General features: G+C 39.4%; 1 protein-coding gene across 3 annotated transcripts in view; it reads right to left on the reverse strand.

Annotated features, from left to right (window-relative positions):
- TBC1D19 (TBC1 domain family member 19) overlaps window positions 1–8,159 on the reverse strand; it is a 145,250-nt gene extending 137,091 nt beyond the window's left edge. For 2 of the 3 annotated variants that reach the window (XM_040486269.1, XM_040486280.1), the window contains exon 1: window positions 7,928–8,159. In XM_040486269.1, the coding sequence (XP_040342203.1) occupies window positions 7,928–8,026 (99 nt within the window). In that variant the 5' untranslated portion in view covers window positions 8,027–8,159. The remainder of the gene's footprint in view (window positions 1–7,927) is intronic. The other variant, XM_040486288.1, reaches the window with a different exon arrangement.
- Between the last annotated feature and the right edge of the window lie 2,621 nt (window positions 8,160–10,780).

The raw sequence follows: 10,780 nt of genomic DNA on the forward strand, positions 1-10,780 counted from the left end.
GGGGGGCGCCTGGGTGGCTCAGTCGGTTGGGCGGCCGACTTCGGCTCAGGTCATGATCTCACGGTCCGTGAGTTCGAGCCCCGCGTCGGGCTCTGTGCTGACAGCTCAGAGCCTGGAGCCTGTTTTAGATTCTGTGTCTCCCTCTCTCTGACCCTCCCCCGTTCATGCTCTGTCTTTCTCTGTCTCAAAAATAAATAAACGTTAAAAAAAAAAAAAAGAAATATAAGGTTGGGAATGCAAGCTGGTGCAGCCACTCTGGAAAACAGTATAGAGGTTCCTCAAAAAACTAAAAATAGAACTACCCTACAACCCAGCAATTGCACTACTAGGCATTTATCCACGGGATCCAGGTGTGCTGTTTCAAAGGGACACATGCACCCCCATGTTTATAGCAGCACTATCAACAATAGCCAAAGTATGGAAAGAGCCCCAATGCCCATCGATGGATGAATGGACAAAGAAGATGTGGTATATATGTATACATACATACAATAGAGTATTACTTGGTAATCAAAAAGAATGAAATCTTGCCATTTGGAATTACGTGGATGGAACTGGAGGGTATTATGCTAAGTGAAATTAGTCAGTCAGAGAAAGACAAAAATCATATGACTTCACTCATATGAGGACTTTAAAAGACAAAACAGATGAACATAAGGGAAGGGAAACAAAAATAATATAAAAACAGGGAGGGGGACAAAACAGAAGAGACTCATAAATATGGAGAATAAACTGAGGGTTACTGGAGGAGTTGTGGGAAGGCGGATGGGCTAAATGGGTAAGGGGCACTAAGGAATCTACTCCTGAATCATTGTTGCACTATATGCTAACTAATTTGGATATAAATTTTAAAAAATAAAAAATAAAACAAGTTTAAAAAAAAGAAATATAAGTTTATCATAAAAAAATTTAGGCAAATTCCCTGAAAAACACAACTTATCAAAACTCACAATAAAAGGAATAGAAAATCTTAATATTCCTATATCTATTAAAACTTAATGTTATTAAAAATCTTGCCAATATGATATTAAAGAATAAGAACAAAGTTGGAGGCCTGACACCACCCAACTTCAGCTTAGTACAAAGCTACTGAAATCAAGACAGTGTGGTAATGGTGAAAAATTAGACAAACAGATCAATGGAATAGATTAGAGATCCAGAAATACAAAAACAAACATAGCCAACTGATCTATGACAAAGGAGCAAATGCAATTTTTTGAATTTTTTTTGAAGAACAAAGACAGTCTTTTCAACACGTCAACAAGTTGTCCTCAAACAATTTGACAGCCACATACAAAAAAAAAAAAAAATCTAGATACATACCTCATACCCTTCACAAAAATTAACTCAAAATGGATCACTGACCTAAATTCAAAGCCCAGAATTAGAAGACTTCTAAAAGATAACATAAGAGAAAACCTAACTGACCTTTGGTTTGTCAATTAATCTTTAGACACACCAAAAGCACAATCCATAAAAGAAAAAAATGGTAAGTTGGATTCCATTAAAATTTAAAATCTTCTTTGCAAAAGATATTGTTAAGAGAATGAAAAGACTAGCCCCCGATTGGAAGAAAATACTCGTAAAACACATAACGGATACAAAAAAAAAATTGTACCCAAAATATATAACAAACTCTTAAAATTCAACAATAAGAAAGAACATACAATTTAAAAATGGGCAAAAGATCTGAACAGACACCTCACCAAAGAAGGTATACAGATCGCAAATACACATCTGAAATGATCCACAGTGTTATATGTCATTAAAGAACTGCAAATCAAAACAGCAGTAAGATTATCGCATCTATCAGAATGGTTAAAATCTAAAGCACGGGTAACACAAATGCTGGTGAAGATGTGGAGCAACAGAAACATTCACTTACTGCTAATGAGAGAGTAATATGGTACAGCCGCGTTAAAAGATAAGTTGTCAGTTTCCAGCAAAGTTCATCATAGTCTTATACAGTCTAGCAGTTATGCTCCTTGGTATTTAACCAAGTGAGTTGGAAACTTATGTCAACACAAAAATCTACACAGGAATGTTTTACCAGTTTTAGCTGCCAAAACTTGGAAGCAACCAAGATGTCTTTCAATAGAATGTATAAATAAACTGTGATACATGCACATAATAGAATATTATTCCAAAGGGAAAAAACAGCTATCAAGCCACAAAGAGACATAGGGGAACATATTGCATATTACCAAGTGAAAGAAGCCAGTTTGAAAAGGCTACATACTGCATGAGTCCAACTATATGACATTCTCAAAGGTGAAACTAGAGAGACAGAAAAGTCAGTGGTCACCAGGGGCTTGGGAGGAAAGGAGGGAGGAGGGGTAGGTGGGACACAAAGGATTTTTAGGACAATGCAACTGTTCTACAAGATACTGAAATAGTGAATATATGACATTATACATTTGTCAAAACCATTAGAACTGTACAACACAAAGAGTGAATCCTGATGTGAACTACAGACTTTATTTAATAATTGTATATCAATATTTATTCACCAATTGTAAAAAAACATACCACATTAATGCAAGATGTTAATAATAGGGGAAACTGTGTGCAAGGGAAATGGGAATATATGGGAATTCTGTTATCTTCTGCTCAGTTTGGCTGTAAACTTAAAACTATTCTAAACAGTAAAGTCTGCTAGGGGCTCCAGGGTGACTCAGTGGGTTGAGTGACCGACTCTTGATTTCAGCTCAAGTCATGATCCCAGGGTCATGTGCTCAAGCCCCAAGCAGGGCTCTGCACTGAGCGTGGAGGCTGCTTAAGATTCTCTCTCTCCCTCTCTGCCTCACTCCTCTGCTCACACTTTCTCTAAAAAAAAAAAAAAAAAAAAAAAAAATACAAGGGCTACTGGGTGGCTCAGTTGGTTAAGCATCCAGCTCTTAGTTTTGGCTCAGGTCGTGATCTCCTGGTTTGTGGGTTTGAGTCTCACATCGGGCTCCACACTGACAGCTTGTGTGCTTGCTCTCTCTCTCAAAATAAATAAATAAATAAATAAATAAATAAATAAATAAATAAATAAATAAACCTTAAAAAATAAAGTTAAAAATAAAAAATAAAGTCTGCTAATTAAAAAAACAACACAAACAAACAAACAAAAAACAACCTTCCCCAAAGGATGCCTAAGACACCGACTTCACTGGAGAATTCTTCCAAACACCTAAGAAAGAAAGAATACAATCTCATAACACTCTTACAGCAAACAAAAAAGAAAAAAGGAGGGACCTCTTCTCTTACTCATTTCATCAGGTCAGCATAACCTTGATATAAAGCTTGTCAAAGACGTTACAAGAAAGGAAAATTACAGAGCAATTTTTCTCATGGACATAGATGCAATCCTCCAACATTTATTATTGGAGTTCTAATACACAGGATGTCGAAAGCCAGTACAAGAGCATGCCTCTCCCACCCTAACAATGAGAAAAAGTGGTATAATCTACCCAATCAGAACTTTTGAACCCACCAGAAAATTGAGGTTGTAGGACAACCAAATGAATTAAATTTCAAAGAATAACAAGTCCCTCCAAGGACAGATGGGACTCCAAACTATTTTACTTTGGCAGAACATAGGAGGAAAAGGAAACTACCACACAAGCAAGAAGAAATACAGCTAAAATTTTAACTATAGTAGACTGCATGTGGGGTAATATGTCCGTTTAGAATAACTAGGAGCTCAAAACACAAGGGGAATTTACACTCACTTTCATGCTCTTTTCCATGGGTCTCCCACCCAAGAGAATGGGGGCAGAGCAGAGAATGGGCAGAGAGCCCTTTTTCGTGATACAGGTGCACAGAAGGGATAAGCTGTCACTCCAGCACAGGAATAAAACCATGCTACCTTCTCTAAACTCTCCTCTCACATGAGGAAATGACCTTAAACCTCTGAGAGAGGGTTCCAAAAACATCCCATTCTAACGACAAGGCAGTAATTGTTTCTGGGGGTGAGATAGACGCAAAATGATCTTACTCATGGTAAGGTAAAAATCAATCAATCAATCAATCAATCAATCAATCAATCCAACTCTCTTGGACCCAGGATCCTACACCAGTACAAAGCAGAAGGGAGCCAGCTCTAGTGAGGGTCAGGAATCTCCCTTTCTTCCATCATCTGCCACAGATACAAGGCAGAGTTTGGCTGCCAAGAAGAGAAGAAGGAACACTGAGAAAGACCCATTCCCAAGGCAAATGGACTGTATATTAGAGAATGCCTGTATCTACCATGAGCTTAGGACTGAGTAACAACTTTCTACTGCTAAGAGAAAGATAAGAGTAGGGAGAGAGACTTCTCTCAGTGGCACAAGCAAGCAGAGGCAGATGAAAGCACAGGATGTAGTACAATGAGAAAACCTTCCAGTAGTCCAGAACCCTTTCTAAGCACAAGATTACAGCAGCCCACCAAATTTGAAGCCTATCGTACACTGAAGCTATTGACAGTAGTAACAAAACCCAAGCCTAGCTTGACCCCCACTGTACTGACTTCCATACTCAGTAAGCCTCCATACTCACTTGAACAAAATTGCCAATCTACTTGACCTAATTGACACTTACAGAATACCCAGAGCAGAATGCTCATTCTTTTCAAATACATATGGAATATTCAACAAGTAAATAACCTGAACTGCCCTGAGTATATTTTTTACTTAACTTTTTTATTAAAAATGCTCCCACCAAGAAAACTCCAGGCCCCAGTGACTTTATTGGGAATCCTACCAAATATTTAAGAAGGAAAAGTATTAATTCTATACAAATACTTCCAGAAAATAGGAAAGAGGGAACATTTCCCAACTCAGTTTATGAGATCAGCATTACCTGATAAAATCAGACAAAGTTTTATAAAACTATACACCAATATTTTTCATGAAAATATCCACAAAATCTTCCACAAAATATTAACAAATTGAATAAAAAATGTACATGTGGATAATGCATCATAACTAAATGGAATTTATCTCAAGAATGTAAAATTGGTTCAACATTCAAAACCCATCAGTGTTGTTCACCATATCAACATGAGCATCTCTATAGACACAAGAAAAGTATCTCACAAAATTCAACATCCATTCATAATAAAACTCTGAGAAAACAAGGAATAAAAGAGAGCTTCCTCAACCTAATAGAACACATCTATATACCACTGCAGTAGAGGCACTAGCCAGTGCAACAAGACAAAAAAAAGAAAAAAGAAAAGGCATACAGACTGTAAGGAAGAAGTAAAATTGTCTTTATTCACATATGACACATGTGCTTGGAAAATCCTATGCAACCTACAAAAAGTGGTACTATAACTAACAAGCAAGTTTAGTGAGGTCACAAGATACAAGGTAAATATACAAATATCAATCATGTTACTGCATACTGACAACAAACAAGTGGAAAATGAAATGAGAAAGAATTTATAATAGCATTTATAATAGCATCAAGAAAACAAGAAATACTTAGGGGAAAATCTAAACAAAATATGTGCAAGGTTTGTATACTGAGTTATAAAACACCAACAAGAGAAAATAAAGAAAATAGAAATAAAGAGACAAAATGTGTTCATAGGCAGAAAATTCAGTGTTGTTAACATGTCAATTCTCCCAAAATTGACCTACAGATTCAACATATTCCCAATCCAAACCCCAGTAAACTTTTTGTAGTAATTTGCAACATGATTCTAAACTTTAAATGGAAAGACAAAGGATCTGGAATAGCCAAAACAATTTTGAAAAAGAGGAACAAAGCTGGAAAACTAAATATCTGATTTCAAGACTCACTTTAAAGTTACAAAAATCAAAACAAATAGATCAGTGGAACAGATTAAAGAGCCAGAAACTGTTGTGTGTGTGTGTGTGTGTGTGTGTGTGTGTGTGTGTGTGTGTTACTAAGTTAATTTTCAACAAAAGAACCAACAAAATTAGTGGAGAAAGGATAGGTGGTCAACAAATAGGTAATGGAAATAGGTACAATATTGGACATCTATCTATCTATACCAAAAAGTTAACTCAAGGGGTGCCTGGATGGCTCAGTCAGTTGAGCATCTGACTTCAAGTTCAGATCATGATCTCACAGTTGGTGGGTTCAATCCCCATGTCGGGCTCTGTGCTGACAGCTAGCTCAGAGCCAGGAACCTGCTTTGGATTCTGTGTCTCCCTTTCCCTCTGCCCCTCCCCTGCTTGCACTCTCTCTCTCTCTCTCTCTCTCTCTCTCTGAAATAAATAAAACATAAATTTTTTTTAATTAACTTAAAATGCATCACATATATAAATGTAAAAACTGAAACCATAAAACTTCTAGAACCAACCTTAGGAGAAACTTTTTGAGGCCTTGGGTTAGGCAAAGATTCATAGGCACAGCACAAAAACACAAATCACAAAAGAAGAAACTGATAAAAAAAAAATTGCCATCAAAATAAAAAAAAGTTTTGCTCTTTGAAACATCCAGTTAAGGAAATGAAAAGATGAAGCCACAGATGGACAGAAAATATTTCCAAGACGCTTATCTGATAAAAGACTTGTGTCATATATAAAGAATACTTACAATTCAACAATGAAATAACAATTAAAAATTTTTAATGTTTATTCATTGTTGAGAGACAGAGAGAGACAGAGCGCGAACATGGGAGGGGCAGAGAGAGGGGGAGACACAGAATCCGAAGCAGGTTCCAGGCTCTGAGCCATCAGCACAGAGCCTGAGGCGGGGCTGGAACTCACGAGCTGTAAGATCATTGCCTGAGCGGAAGTCGGACGCCCAACTGACTGAGCCACCCAGGCGCCCCAACAAACAATTTTTTTTTTAACGGGCAAAAGATTTGCACAAACTACTTCATCAAAGAAGGTATTAACATATAGTAAGATGCTCAATATTAGTCATAAAGGCAGTGCAATTAAAACCACAACAGGATATCATTATGCTCCTACCAGAGGAGTGTAATTAATAAGTAAAAATGAATTAATAAAAACTGGCATCAAGTGCTAGCAAGGATGCAGAGCAACTGAAACCCTCATAACTGTTGGTGGAAATGCAAAGCGATAACAGCCACTCCGGAAAAGTTTGGCAGATTCTTACAGAATTAAACATACACTTAACCATGGAACTCAGGATTTCCACTCCTAGGTATTTATCCAAAAGAAAAGAAAGATATTCAAGCAAAAAGCTGTATCAGAATGTATATATCCGCTTTATTCATAATCTCTATAACCGAAAACGGCCCACAACTATAACTGAAAATGCCCAGCAACTAATGAACGGATAAACAGTACATCCAAACACTGAAATATTACTCAGCAATCAAAAGGAACAGAGTTAGTGAAATACCAAAATGTGAATAAATCTCAAAAGCCTTATGCCGAATGACAGAAACCAGACACACAACTTTACACACTGTATGACTCCATTTATAAGACATTCACACAAAAAGATCTCCTGATCAATCTCTGCCTCCAAAGAACTTGGCACGTTAGAAAATACTCAGGAAATGCCGGGTGGAGCAATAAAGTAAGAAATCACTGCAGAGAGGACAGAGTGCAAGAAGGTGACAGATTGCCGGAAAGCAAAAAGGCACCGGGGGGGGGGGGGTCCAAACCCACCCACAGGACGAAAAATGTGAGAGAAGACGTGGTCCAACGCATCGCTACTGATTCCAGCAGCTTAAAAAATTAGACCTTGGAAAGGGCTGCAGTATGAATGAAGAGCCTCGGCGCTCTCCGGCCTAAAGAAAGGCGGGATGCGCCCCACCCTCCTTTAAAAATCCACTACACCACGCGCGAGGCTGAGCCGGTGGAGTTTACACCTGCAAGGGAGGTTCCTCGGTGCCCGGGGGCCGAGCTGGGGAGACCAGAGACGGGCTCCGGCTTGGGTGAGCGGGGTGCAGGAGACCAGGCATCGCCGCGGCCCCGCCCGTCTCCATCCTTCCCCACTCGGCCTCACTCACCCAGGCCTGCCGTTCCAACTGAGCGTACAAATTGGAGCCCTTGAGCTTTTGGACTATCTGGGCAATAACGAGAGAAAGATCCGACTCCTCCTGCAACATTTCCCCTGCCCTAGCCCGCCAAGCCGCGGGGACAGGCTGGCGCGGAGAGAACGGACTACGGGGTCCCACTCGGGGCCAGTGACACTTCTCCGGGACCTTCAGACGCCGGGACTCCTTCAGCGGGCGTTACCAGGCAACTGCCGGGCCGTGAGTCCGTTCCTCTCTGGTCCCCCCGGCGGCTCAAGGTCCCGGCGCTTGCGTTCCGCTGGCGGAAAAACGTCCCGGTTGGGGGGTAGTTTCTCATGCCATTGTTCCTGCTTATTGTACCTCTTCCAGAGCTGCAGCGCCTCTGATGCGCAAGGGGAACTCAGAGTCGTGTATTTTTGTGTTTTATTATAATGGATCCTTTCCTTTCCACCTTTCAGTCTCTGCAGAAACAGGGCTGTGCACACAGTTACGTGGAAAAATTACTCCCAAGGATTATCAGGTTCTTGGGTGAGGTGCTTACATTTCAGAACTCAGTTTCTATCTCTGTAAAATAATACCAGTTCACAAGATGTTGTGATGATCGGCTGAGGTAACAATTGTGAAGGTGGCTAGTACTTCATTTTCTTTCCACTTCTCCTGTTTCTATTCTCTGGGGTCTTATACCGGGAATAAATAGACAACATCTTTTCATCAAACAGCTACAACTTAACCAAGAAGCATTTATTGATAGGTTTTCTGTGAAGCATTGGCAATTCAAGGACGGCTGAGACATTGCCCCAATCCAAGGGATGTGCCATCGAGATTCCTCTTGGTCCATGTATTCATGTATTCATTCATTCATTCATTCAATCATTTATTCAAAATCTGTCCAGCTTTCAAAAAGAAAATCCATTCAGCTTTCAATTATTGAGCATTTACATACAAGAAACTGTGTGGGCACAAAGGTAAATAAAACTGGGTTCTTGCCTTCAAAGAAACATATCAAAGATTTTTAGTAGATCTAGAAAAAACTGATTTAACTAATTGAATGGCATTCCCAAAGACAGCTGGAAAAATCCCTATGGAATAATAGCAACATTAGAATAACCTCACCAAAACAATCCAGAATTAATTTCAAATGTGTTTATGCATGTACCTTAAGCAAAGCAAAGATTCCAAAGAAACAGACCAAGATTACTGCAAAAACTACTCTAGCCTAACCACATTAAACTTCAACGGAATATTGAATCAGATCCTCTGATTCAATAGGCTTCTTGTAGGACCTACTAATCTGCATTTCTGGGGTGCACGCTCCAAGGAGATTGTGATGCTGATGGTTCAAGAACTATGTTCTGAGTAGCAAAGGACTAGAGCAGGTACATGATAGAAATTCCACATGACAGAAAAAGGCCTGGACCTTTGGAATTTCTGCACCACGCCCTGGCATTCCTAATACCACTGTTCAGAATATTGTAATGGTAAATACAGATTCCAAATAACCCATTTGGTCACGTTTGTTTATTAAAAACAACTTTGGAAAGAGGCAGGAAAAAGAAGTATGTAAAAGCAATTAATGACAGACTCCACCAAACATGTCGTTTCTCTACAAACATTCCCCCGCAACTCTGAATTTCTCCAACTTGTAGATGAGTAAATGTCCCCAACCCTTTAGAGCCTCTCCATCCCAACACCCAACCCATGCATAAATCTCCAGCACAAACGTCACTTTGAACAGAAAAAGAAAACCATGGAGAGAGTTCTTTTGAGGCTGAAAGGGGTGAGGTGATTAATAATTAAAGAGATAAGAATGCTTAGGTTGAGGGGCACCTGGGTGGCTCAGTCAGTTAAGTGTCTGACTCTTTATTTCCGCTTACGTCATGATCTCATGGTTCATAAGATGGAGACCAGGGTCGGCGTAGAGCCTGCTTGGGTCCCCCCCCCCCTCTCTCTCTCTCTCTCTCTCTCTCTCAAAATAAATAAATAAACTTTAAAAAAAAGAATGCTTAGGTTGAGAAGGGTCTTAAAGCACATAAAGGAAAGATGAAACTGTAGAGCAGAAGAAAGCCATGGTACCTAGAGCCAGAAAATAACGGAGCTCCCTCTGCTATGGACCCCAAAATTGCATAAGTCCCTTCCCCTGTCAGAGTTTCAACTTTCTTGTCTGTAACAGGAAGGTAAATACCTACCTGAGGGGACACTATGGGGAAAGATGTACCTAGTATTAAAATATCAGTAAATATTAATAAATATTGAATTTGAGATGAACAAATAAAAATAATGTCCAATGCTATTGACAAGGGAATGGAAAGTAAATAAAGGTAGCAATGTATGTGAAAGTGCCGAGTACAATTTTTTGCACAGATAGAGGCTTTAAAACGTTTTTTCTAAAGGCATGCCTGGGTGGCTCAGTCGGTTAAGTGTCTGACTTCGGCTCAGGTCATGATCTCACTATTACGAGCTCGAGCCCCACGTAGGGCTCTGTGCTGACAGCTCCAAGCCTGGAACCTGCATTTGATTCTGTGTCTCCCTCTCTCTCTCTGCTCCTCCCCCACTCATGTTCTGTCTCTCAAAAGTAAATGTTAAAAAACAATTGTTAAGTTTTTTTTTTTTTTTTTCCTGAGGGGAGAACAATTTGCAGTCTTTAAAGCAGCAATTAAGAAGTTGGGATTTGATTCGGAAGACCTGCCCAAGCAAAATAAAAACAAAAATTCTTAATCCTAGTATTGAAGATTTGTTTCTTACATACATAGAAGCAGGTGTGTTGGGTTATAATTCAATTCTAGAATGCCCTCTGTTCTCTTTTTCCAATTCAATTTAACAAAACTTTTCAGAACACCTGCTCTGTGC

The sequence above is a fragment of the Herpailurus yagouaroundi genome, unplaced genomic scaffold, assembly GCF_014898765.1.
Source record: "Herpailurus yagouaroundi ecotype Mexico unplaced genomic scaffold, PumYag 28, whole genome shotgun sequence".
Classification (NCBI taxonomy): Eukaryota; Metazoa; Chordata; class Mammalia; order Carnivora; family Felidae; genus Herpailurus; species Herpailurus yagouaroundi.